This window comes from Fukomys damarensis, unplaced genomic scaffold (assembly GCF_012274545.1).
Source record: "Fukomys damarensis isolate Sample0158 unplaced genomic scaffold, DMR_v1.0_HiC HiC_scaffold_4, whole genome shotgun sequence".
Classification (NCBI taxonomy): Eukaryota; Metazoa; Chordata; class Mammalia; order Rodentia; family Bathyergidae; genus Fukomys; species Fukomys damarensis.
The window spans coordinates 42776331-42789067 of record NW_022900916.1 but is presented as its reverse complement, the minus strand read 5'-3'; the positions used below and the strand labels follow the sequence as shown (position 1 = coordinate 42789067).

Here is a 12737-nt window from a genome sequence, read left to right as displayed (position 1 = left end):
AATAATTCTGATCAATCAACACCATTGTGAAGGCACACATTTATTTAGGTCACTAACTTTGTTCCAGAAGAAATAGTTAATAGTCTAAATTGCAACCTGCACCTCTATTTTTCTGAATAGCATGTGGAAAACAGATTTGTGTTTATCCAAAATTCCATGTTTAATGATGATCCCTTTTCTCTGCTACAAGAGAAAAATTGTCCGTCAAGAAATGTTAATGTAGCTTTGATGAAACGAATGGATACAGCCTCTCTATCTGCATCTGTGGACTTAACCAACTGTATTAAAAACACTTGGAAAAATAGAACTTCCTTACTGAACATGTGCAGACTTTTGCCCCACCATTTTCCCTAAGCAACATTTTTATCAAGTATAATTGTTATGGCTTGTATCTAGATTGCCCCCATATACTCACTTAGCCATAGCTAGGGCTTTTTGGAGGTGGCTGGATCTATGGTATGCGATGCTGGGGGTAAGAATGAGACGCTGGGATTAAGACTGCAATACTAGGATTAAGGATGTCCAGCCCTGGGTGTATGCTACCTGCCCGAAGAGTGGGTATCCTGGACAGAACATAAGGGACAGAAAGAAGCTGCTTGCTGCTTTGCTGCCATCTGCCTGCCCTGCTTTACTATGGGATGTTTCTCCTCTGCCATGCTGCCCTGCTTTAGAGTCAGCTGATTATAGAATGAAACCTCTACAAACTGAGCTGAAACAAAGGGGAAAGCCCCCTTTAACTTTCGGTGTTGGGTATTCAGTCTCAGTAAGGAGAAAAGTAACTAAAACAGTAATCTAGAGACAATGTAAAGCATATGGGAAGATGTGCAAGGGTATATGTAAATATGGCAAAGTTTCACATAAGGGGCTTAAACTTCCACAAATCTTTGAGATCCACAAGGGGTTCTGAAACCAATCGCCAAGGGACACAGGACAGCTATATTTTCTATATTACTTCAGTGACTTAAACCTTGCTCTATTTAGAACAGCCTACAGTCCCCAGATCTTCCCATTAGTGTACATTTTCATCACTGAACCCACTGCCATACAGGTAATGATTATAAATGTAAATCTTCTCCTTGTCCTATTTTCTAAAACAAAGATTTGAGATGCCAAGTGCAGTCATGTAAACTACCTAAGGATCATGACTGCTAAAAAGCTATTTTGCAATCTCAGTGGAGTCAGAACAGAATTTGTATAGTAGTTCCTCCTCCTTGTACTTAGCAAGTTTTCATTTCTATAGGCTAGGACGGTTCTATAAGTATTTTATATATCTGTACACACATAAATGCTCTTGCTCAGGCATACTAACACAAAGATTGTTTCTTAAATGTCACTGAATAGTTCGATTGGCATTTCTAATTACCTGATAGAGCAATGTGATTTTACATAGGCTTGGAAGTGGCCTGAACCATTGGTTCACATACCCATTGCAAGGCTGGATGTCGAACGTCCCCCAAAAGCCCATGTGTTAAAGGATTGGTGCCCAGTATGGCACTATTGGGAGATGCAGTGGACCTTTAGAAGGGTTTTGTAAGAGGTGCTTAGGATATTCAGGATGAGTCCTGAAAGGGATTGGGACATCCACAATTCTTCCTCATCCTGCTTCCTAGCCATGAGGTGAGCCATTTGCTCTTCTACACATTTCCTATCACTGCTATCCAGCACCCCTCAGAGGCCCAAAGCAACAGGTCCATGTGATCATGGACTACAACCTCCAAAACTATGAGCCAGAATGAACCTTTTCTTTTTATCTTAGGTATTTTGGTATAGTAACATGAAGCTGACTAGGGTCACCAACATCTTGTCTAGACTTTGTCAGCCATCCTTCTTGTCATTCTTTCATGATAGCATGCAAAATACCTTTTATTCCAAACCTGAGTGTGTCAAGGTAACTTAATAAACTGTAACATTAAGATATTTGCATCAAGTGTATTTATCTACTGGATTTCAAAATTGGACCCTTGGGAATTTCTGAAGAATTGGAAGACCATTTCCTTGTTTCAGTTCTTCTTTCTTTATTCATCAGTTTGCATTAGTATTTACTAAACTTGTATGTTTGAAAACTTTCTGGGCAAAAATTTTAAAAAAATCTTTCAGTTTTTACAATGCCCATCACTATCCTCAGTTTTGTGGAAAATCTTATCAACATGACAATACATTAATAGTTTTCACCAGTTGAAAGGTATCTATTACAAACTTGACTGTCAAAATAATTTAATAAACTATAAAAAACTGCTACTTAGCAGAAAGAAAAAATGTTGATTAACATTACTGCAATCAGCTTGATGCACATCAAAAACCAAGATCAAAATATGAAAAGACTAAGTGCTAACAGCTATACATTGAAGAGCATAATCACATACATTCCCTGTACAAATTGTCCTCTTTTTCCAACAACCTAGCTGATTTCATTTGAGTGTAATGCTTAATGATTAGTGAAGTGGACACTGCAAACAATTTTAAGCACACGGACTTCTGGAGGATATTAAACATCCCATGTTACAGTGGGCATATGAACCAACAGTTAAGAACCAAAATAACTCAGATGCACAGTATTTGTTTCTCCTAAACTGGTAATGTTGGGTTGAAGAATTAGTTTGGAAATAAACACTATGAAAAAGAAAGTGATTCCCATCAAAACCAGTTTTTGTTTTGGGTTCTGGAATACACCAGTAGAAGGAGTGGGGGGCTGAAAGGATTGAGAAGTGTGCTTTCTTGGCACATGGCCTTACGGCTAAACCCTGTCAAGCCAGACCCAGCCATGTTGCCTGGAGAACCAATGGTCACTGATGCAGATGCAATGATCATCTGGCTCAGAATGGACCTGAGCTATGTAACATCTCTAGGTGGCCAGTCCACTGTAAGTATGCTCTGCAGCATCCAAGTGTTCAAACATGGGCAAAATGAGCCACATCAAGTGGTGCTCCACTTATAGGTAGCTTAGAGGTGGTTGAAATTTGAAGACTATGTTACTTACTAGACTCACTTCTGCTATGTAACGTTTGTTTACCACATCACAGCCTGTGGCAAGTATCCATAGCAAAGTTCAGACAAGTCTTAAAAAACAAAATAACCAACAACAGAAAACAAATCTTATATTTCAATGGTCTGGTATAAAATTTAGCTGATAATACAACTATATCCTTGCTCAGTAGACAAACAAAAGCAAATATATTATCAACTTGTTCTTCACCCTTTTAAAGAGATATTTTTAAAAAATTTAAAAATCTAAATATATTTAAATATTTATAAATATATTTTAAAAATATATTTTATTATGGTAGTATGTTTGCATTAAATGATTACATTCCTTGTGGAGAGCTGTAATGTACTTAACACATCTGTTCTTTTCTCATTCCGTCCCGTTTCTCTTGGTCCCTTTTTTATTTGCAAAAGATTTTCTATTTCTCTTTTATTTTGCTCCTTATATTTTGGATTTCTCATACAAGAGAAATCACTTAAGGTTGTGTCTGATTTATTTTACTTAACATTGATGGTCTCCATTTTCCTACAGGTAACAAGTTTATTCTTGCTCATGGCAGAGTAACACAGTACTCCATTGTGTCTAAATACCACGTTCTTTATCCATTCAGCTACTGACGGGCAATGGGCTGCTTCCAAGATTTATCTTTTATAAATTTTGCTATTATAAACATGACTATGCGTGTGTCATTGTAATATGCTGTCTTTTAACTCTTTCAGCAAGATACCTAGAAAACAGCTAGATCAAATGCAATTTCTAGTTTTGGATTTTTGAGGAATCTTCATCCCGATTTCCATAATGGTTCTATTTGTTTACATTCTCACCAACACTGTAGAAAGGTCAACTCCCCTTCTCACCAGCATGTACCTGATTTCTTGATAGCTATTCTCTCTGGAGTAAGATGGTATTTGTTTTTTCTACATTTGCATTTCTCTAATGGACAGAGATGTTTAACGTTTTTAATGTACCAAATGGCCATTTTTACTTCTTCTGAGAGGTGTCTATTCATTTTAGTGGGCCTTTTTTTTTCCCCCCCTAGGGGGTGGTACCAGGGATCGAACTTGATACCTTGTGCTTGCAAGGAAGGCAGCAGAACCACTGAGCTAAATCCCTGGCCTTAGCGGCCCATGTTTTGACTGATCTTTTATGTTGAAGAGGTTTACCATTTTTGGAGTTCTTTTTATAGATTGTAGATATTAGTTCTCTATCCAAGAAATAGCTGACAACTTTTCCCCACCCTCACAATACAATCTTCAAAAAATATGAATGTGCTTACAAACACAAATCCTGTTCTGTTTCTTTAACTTTTTACCCCAGTTAAAGAAAAAATAAAGCATTATTAAGACTACAGAAGTTTTTAAGGGCCAAATTATACTTGCTTCACAACCATTTATTTGGGACAAGTTCAGTTTTGCTTCCCTGTGGTCAACCTGACAATGTATTTTCCTTTCACTTACTGGCTTTTAGCACCACAAATTCTACACATAACTTTCATTTTCCTCATCTTTCCAAGTTAGTTTGAAGTATATGCAACCAAATTAGAATCTCTCTTCTCTCACCCATAAAACAACTAAGTTGGATTTAAAGTGTTCTGTTTGTCTTTATGTTCTTGAAAGAACTTCCAGTCTCTAAATTGACAGTGCAGCTATTGACTAAAAATGATTCAGAAAGATTAGTATATTCTCAAACCACTTTTCTATTAAGTTGGCTGAGTTTACAAAATAATTACATGTTAAGTAAAGATAGTTCCTATTTACATTTTTCAGAAACTAATGAAAATAATTTGGATGAACAATCAAAAGCTCAACCTTAGGCCAGGGATTTAGCTCAGTGGTTCCACCGTCTGCCTTGCAAGTGCAAGGTCCCAAGTATGATCCCTGGTACCAAAAAAAAAAAAACAAAAACAAAAAAACCTCAATCTCATTTCAGCCAGTACTGAATGGCCAAAGTACCCTGTAATGACCAAATGCTTGGACAACGTAGAGTGCTGCCATTACTGATCCAAACATCATCACGGGCATCAGAGGCTGACTCCTCAAAGCAAGTTAGGTTTTCTGGTCAGAAATGGGCACAGGATGCTTGTTGCCTTTTATCAACCCCAAATGGTATGTGAGAACAGGTGAAATCTGTAGCATGAACCATTCAAAAACAAATCTGTGGCTTTTGCAAAAAAAGAAAAACCGAAGTTATAACATTATAATGTATGGAAAAGACCTACTGAGCTATCAGACCTGCCTTAAGATCCTTGAATTGGTATTTGGCAAACCCTAGAAGCATTCCAGTATATATAGAAACTTCATCTATAAAATCAGAGTGTAGGCTTGATGGTGTCTACAGACAGGCCTGTTTGGTCTAATGTGATGGTCTTCAAATGCATTCCAATTGTGAAATGAGAATACCAGATTTAAACAACACTAAGTATGAGTAGGACCTAATTTAACTTATTGTTATACCTTAATGTTTGTGTACTTAGTTCTTAACGATTTTGTTTAGGTATTCATGCTTTAAAAATCCTTAGAATTTAGGCTTTGACAAAAAGTCCTTACATAGGGCCGGGGATTTAGTTCAGCGGTTCGGTGGCCTGCCTCGCAAGCACAAGGACCCGAGTTCAATCCCCAGTACCAAAAAAAAAAAAAAAAAAAAAAAATCCTTACATATCTAGCAGTAATTAAGATAAAGTTAAATTTAGGTCAGGATATGCCAAACAATTCAAGGTAGAAAACAATGTTTTGGCAGTTTCCATAATGCAATTTAGTATTGCTGAAAATCAACTTCTTAAATTCTTACTAGGGTTAGAGATTTTGCTGTTGCTCAGGAACCACTTTAAATTTACTAGAAGTTCCCAAACGCAAAAACATCTGAGTAGACTGAGAATTACCTATAAATTGTTATACTTTACTCAAAATAATGGCACGACAAGACTCATGAATTTAGCAAAATATAGTGCACCCATAGTTTGCACCATTAATCATCCATCCATTTGTGGCAGATGTTTGTTATAACGACACACTTTTCAAGAAGTTACTTGTAGCAGTGGAGGGCACTATGTATCACATACAGGAGGTCTCATATATCATATAAGGAGGTCTTAGCATTAGCTGCAACATATGTTTCCTAACATGTTCAAATAGCCAGTTTCTACCTTCTTGTCAGTGGTTTCCCCAACAAGCAACAACAAATATGTGTGTGTATAAAATTGAACAAATGAGAGAACACTGTACTTTAAAAGCAAGATGTGAAACTGTCAATAAATAACTGCACAAGGTAAAATTTCCCAACTTTTCCACAAAGGATTTGCTACTGTACTACAATAGGCTTTATCTTTGTACTTGCCCTTTAGGAGTTCCATTTCTAAAACAGTCATTTCAGGAATCTCTGATTAAATTATCATGTGACTGGACAATTGTGAGATACATTTCTCTTTAAAAATTACTCTCAAAAGTTAAATGCATTCTTAAGTGATCACATTTGTACAACTGAAACCTTTTTTCTAGAGTATGCTACTCTTAAAATGTTTGTTAAACGTGGCTGAATTCTTTTTTTTTGGTACTGGGAGTTGAACTCGGGACTTTGGGCTTGTGATGCAGGCAGCACCACTGAGCTAAATCCCCAGCCCTAGCTGAAATTCTTAAAAGGAATTCTGTAGCATCCTACATGCTAAATTCCATAACTCAGTTTAATCTTCAGACACCCACTTGTGCCAGGGTGAGTGCAACAGAAAATCTATCAAACACTGAGTTTATTGTTTAAAGTGAGCACCACTGACTGCTGAGCAGCTGTCATGTTTCCCAACAGAATAGGGTGTAACACTCTTTTGCTCCGTGCTTAGTTCATGGTACACTCTCTCAGGCATGCAATCCAATGAACACATCCACCATTATCATTCCTTGCTGTGTACCAGTCACTACCGTTTTTTTTTCCTTAGTTTATTCTCTTAATAAATAAAAACACATTATTTTATATATTTGGATCAAATTAATTTTATTATGCTCCATGATGAATTGCCACCAGTGCAACATCCTATTCACTATACATTTCAAAAAAAAAAATTCACATACTAAACAAAATTTCAGTTGATAAATGGAAATGAATGATTGAAAATTTTTATGAATCTCATACATACAATATGTGGCTAGCTGAAATTGTCTATCACATAGCATTTAGATATAAAAAGCCTCATGCTAGTTTGTTAAATGCAAAGGCTACCAGACAATCATTTAGCTGGAGTATACACGAGAGGCTTCAGACAACGCACAGGTAGAGTGCTGCCCACAGCGCAAGACAGTGGAGGACTGAAACATGCAACCTTAAATCTTACTTGGTATAATAGATTTAGTCTTTATACCTGGACTGAATTCCACAGTTGTGTTTCAACCAATAGTAATTTAGACTTTGTGCAATAACCAAAAAAAAAAAAAAAAAAAGTTTTTTTTTCTTTAAGAATAAACTCAATGGCCCAGGATTTAGCTCAGTGGTTCTCCCGCCTGCCTTGCAAGTGCAAGGACCAGAGTTTGATACTCGGTACCAAAAAAAAAAAAAAAGAATAAACTCAATTACCTTGGTAAATTATATATCTATCTTACATCTCAAAGAATTAATATCCTCTGCTCAGAGAAGAAACTAAAATACATTTATCTTACCAAAGTTAGCTGGAAAACCCTTAATTCATTAGCCAAAAGTTAAGAGACATCTTAAATTGGAATTCTCAAAGATATTTCTAGAAAACTTAAAATGTTTTTATAATGTCAAGATAAAAAATGTTTTATAGTATTAATCATACTGTCCTATTTACCATCTGCACAAATTCTTAATTTTATTGGTTAGTATCTGTCCAGTCTCATCCACACTAGACTCACTTTTAAGCCACAATTAAAATGAGAGAAAGCAGAAAAGGTTTCTAGCAGCAAAGGGCACTGTTTTTACAACAAACAAAAGTCTAGAATCTTCCCCATGTGCTTAAATTACCCTTGCAAGGAAGGTAACATTCTTTGAATAACTTAACTATTTTACTGCACCACTTACTGCTTTTAGCAACTAAACCTTTTAAATTATTTTTATGATACCTAGATGCATGATCACTAGAGAATATGTGATAAACTGGTTACAATTCAAGCCACATCTTGCAGGTCCAGCCTGTCAAGATCAAGCCAATACTCGATTTTGGTCAGAACAATTCTAGATAGCATAATTTTTAGTTGGATATTGTGACTATAGTAATGAAATACATTTGGAACTACATTCTGCATATGACTCAATGTGAGAAAATACGTATTTAAATCAGATGATTTTTTAACCTAAAATTTAAAGTAGGTAGGCATGATAATTAGCACTAAAAATATGAAACAATCACCTGTAGGTAGATTAGTGTATTGTACAGAGGCAAGGAGACCCTAATTTAACACGCTATTTAGTATGCATAACAAATGTGCAGGTTGCAAAGCTTTATTAAACAAATAAACAATACCTATCAAATCAGTTAAATGTTCCAAGAAATCTGGCCATGAATCTTTTTTTAAAAAATGTAACCATTCACCTGACAAAAATCTTGAGAAACTGCCAAAATAAAAATGTACAGGATAAATTCAGCATTTCAGTGCATAATTTTGCCAGTAATTTGATTTTTTATGGTTCATACAAACTAAAAAATAAAAGTAATCCACACCATTTAAATAATGTTCTGATTTATGTAGCATTTTAAAACAAATATTGGAGTGGTTCACAAAAAAATATAACCCCCAAACCTCCAACTTAAATAATTTTTCAGAATAATGTCAAAATATCTTTAAATAATTTCTGCCTCAAAGAGCCTGCCACATTTGCTGTAATGAAGCCCAGGTAAGGGTTCCTTGTGACTCCAGCCTGCAAATACCACCACTGTACCAGTAACAGGTAATATTGCTAGAAGAGGTGTGTTACCGATTTTCTTCATTAGTATCTCTGTGGTGATTTTATGAAGAGTATATTGCTAAAATTTGAAAAATTGTATCAATGTAGTAACGTCTATAGAAGTGTGCAAATGTATCAGCTTCAACATTCATATGTATGTAGCATTGCATTCAAAATGAAGGGGCTAAAGAAACTAAGGTTTACATCACTTAAAAAAGAATGTAGTGCTATAGTAGATTTCAATAAGAAAATTTAGGTACAGAAAAAGTAGGGTATGAAAATAGTGTTTTCCTTCTGGCATTATAACTAAATTACATTAAGGTTTTTGTCAGTCTCACGCATAATATTTAAACTCCCTTGTTGATGGAATGAAATATATTCACAAATCAAGTGAGCATCCTGGTATAAACTTGCACACAGTCACAGGGAGTAGCTTTGTAGAGTATTATGACAAACCTTTACAGATTAAATGAGGTATTGCACAGATTAATAAAAAAAAAGCAAAAAAGGCAACAAAAATATACAGCAAATTGGTAGAACATTTACATGATAATTTTACAGAATCCATAGACAGAAAGTAGTGTTTATTATTTCACCTTAAAAATATATATATAATATATAGATCAGTCTTCCCATTCGTCATCATCCTCAAAATCTTCTTCATCATCTTCATCTTCATCTTCATCTAGAATATCAAGATAAACAAACAGACATTACATAAATCTTGGGTGATTTTTTTTGTTTTTTTAGCTTGTCAAGAAGAAACCATTTAATTTTTACAGAGAAATGTAGTAACTAATACAGATTAAAATGTAAAAACAAACATTTAGGGATGGAGATTTAACTTAGTGGTGTCACCGCCTGCCTTGCAAATGCAAGGTCCTGAGTTCAATCCCTAGTACCAATAAATAAATAAATAAATAAATAAATTAATTAATTAATTAAAAAAAACCATACATCTAAAATATGTGTGGTAAACTGAAGATGAAAACAGGAGCTCCAAGATTTCGCTCTGTTCCTTAGTTCTATGTAGCAAATTTTTAACCTGTATGTTCTTTTTAATTTTTAATTCACTTATTTTTTGCACTACTAGAGATTTCAGGGCCTCATGCATGCTAGATAAGCTCTTTACTACATCCCAAGCCCATCCTATGTTTCTTAATGGATAAAAGCACATTTGGGCTAGTCTTTCTGAATTTCAGAGTTGCATGTTATGAATTCAACTGCCTTCTTTTACCCTTCACATAGATTCTGAAACTCAAAATTTATTAAGTATTTTCTTCTTCTAAAACTTCTTCCTCTCCTTCCACTCTACTTGGCTATATCTCAATTACTGTTACCATTATCTTGTCAAGAGATTACACCAAAACCCCAGAAACTATTAATGACTCCTTTTTGACCAACCAATCAAGTCTATTTCTTTCTACCATTTCTGCTGCATTTTTCCAGACCATCATGGTATCTTACTTAAATTAAGGAAACTCTATAGTCCTTTTGTTATAGTAAACAGAGTGATAGTTTATATTCTGAATTTTTTAAATATGTGGCTACTCTTCTAAAGGCCTCCTGTGAAATCTGGTGACCTCATTCTCAAAGACCTTACATGATTTTCCAGATCATGTCTCCTCCTTGCCCAGTATTTTTTTCATCATGCTGTTTGGATTCATGGTTTCTATTACCATGTCTTCCTTTCTGTCCCAGAAACACGCCAACCTTTAGAGCTTTCAAAGAAGCTGTTTCTTCTGTCTGACTGAGCCTTCTCACCATTTACTGCTGTCTGCCAGCCAGAGGATCTGCTAAATATGCTTCAAAAATTCATCTGGATGAAAGTATCAATACACCCAACTGTACATTTACAGATTGACTAAAAAAAGATAGGGATTTATAAGCTACCCACTCCTACCTGGTGATAAGGAGAAAGCAGCTAATAAATTCTATCATATATTATCATCAGAAGTACAGTTAAAAGAAATGAATTTTAAAATAAGTAAAAATCATGAGCCATTAGAACAAAATAAATGCTTTATCATGAGCACATGTTTCATAACTTGCCACTGAATGAGGATCAAATCTATGTGATGCTGGTATCTTTCAAAATTCTTAAGTAATTTCTGTATCTGAAGTTATCCTTTGAATTTTCTTTTCCTGAACTTCATAATGGTACTCAACTGAGTTTACTCTCAATAGTCTTAATTAGAACTTTAACTTTTGCCATTTCATGCTTTTGCCAGAAGGCTCAACGTTCTTCATGACTGGGTCAACTCAATAATGTTCTCCTATGTACCAGCTGCTGCATTCATTTTCTAATGAGCCACTTTTCTGGCCTTCAAATATCTTGAGTGAAAGACAACAGAAAACTGAAATTTCCTACCAATATCAAATTATTGCAGAGTGCATGGTAGCAAAAATGGTTTATAAACAATTATTAATTTACATAATCAGTGATAGTATGTACTATTTTTCAGTATTTTATAGTTTTGAAAGGACTTTTTAGTGTAAAACCAATCAGAAAGTCATGTTATTTAAGAGGAAACTTTAGACACCTGCTGATGACAACAATATATGGCAACAGATGAGTATTTTCCTGGATAAGCTTTTAGAAAAGAAATAACTTCTAGGAAAACAAAAGGCCCCTTACTATCTTTAAAGGAAGCAAAATAAAACAGATGATTTTTCAACCTTCAATTCCAGCTCTGAATCTAAGAGAATTTATTCTCTCTGTAATCTAGATACTGCACCTAATACGAAATCTAAAGCTCAATTCCCTCACCTCATTTTTGATCTATCAAACATTTGACCCAGATGATCACTCTGTCCTCTTTAAAATATCTGTTCACTTGGATTTTACATACAATAATCTCTAGTCCTCACATCTTAATGAGATGGACTTTCTTTTCCCTAAATTGACTTCTTTGTTGATCTCATTCCTTTCTAAAACCTTAAGTACCATATACGATGCACAGCCTACTGACATGCAAGTTTACAACATAAGACATCTCCCATGAATTCTAGATCCATGACCAATGTGTACATTTTAATAGGTATATCACATTTAATACGTACAAAAGCCAAACTCTTAGTTTTCAAACTTGCTTCTGTCTGTTAAGGAAATTTTACCCTTCTAACTGCTCAGGCCAAAAACCTTGGTGTTATCCTTCACTTCTCATTCTTTCAAACCTCACTACCAATCTATCAGCGATCCCACTGATCATGTTCAAAATACAACCAGGAACTTTTCATTGGTAATGTACATCTAGTTGAAGCCTCCATGGTCTCTTGCTTGAGTCATGGCCATCCCTCTTTTCTAGAACCTGCTCGTAGTTTTCCATCACATTTAAATGAAAAGTAAGTGGTCTTTAAAGCCTTATTAATGGCCACGTATTTCATTCATTTCTACTCTTTCTCCTGCCCCAGGCATACTGGCATCCTTGTTATTTTTCAACTTTAAGACTTTGCATTTGGTGTTCTTTAACCTGACACACTTCCCCTAGTTTTCTACATGTTTCACTCCTTGAATTCTATCTGGTCTTTTCTCAAATATCACTTCAGTCAGGTTTATTATTCCATTCCAAATGGAACCTCCCTCAGCTTATAATTAATTGCCTGTCTCCCTTTTCTGATAAACTTTTGTCCTTAGTACCTATCACCATTTAATATACTATACATATCCCCTCCCCACTTATTCCATAAGAGCAGGGACTTCTGTTGATTGATTAAAATCGTTGTATTATTTCACAACAAATATTTATGGAATGAATTAGTCTAGCCTCTCTGCAATTTGGAATAGATATGTCCACTAAAGAAAAACAAATGTTACCCAAGTGACTTAACATATCTATGTTCTAGCTACATGCAGTGGCACATGCCT

The 12737-nt window shown here is 35.1% G+C and overlaps 1 protein-coding gene across 1 annotated transcript in view; it reads right to left on the bottom strand.

Annotated features, from left to right (window-relative positions):
- Positions 1-7467: 7467 nt before the first annotated feature.
- Wasl (WASP like actin nucleation promoting factor) overlaps positions 7468-12737 on the bottom strand; it is a 63358-nt gene continuing 58088 nt past the window's right edge. The window contains exon 11 of the mRNA XM_010635361.2: positions 7468-9554. Within this exon, the coding sequence (XP_010633663.1) occupies positions 9493-9554 (62 nt within the window). The 3' untranslated portion in view covers positions 7468-9492. The remainder of the gene's footprint in view (positions 9555-12737) is intronic.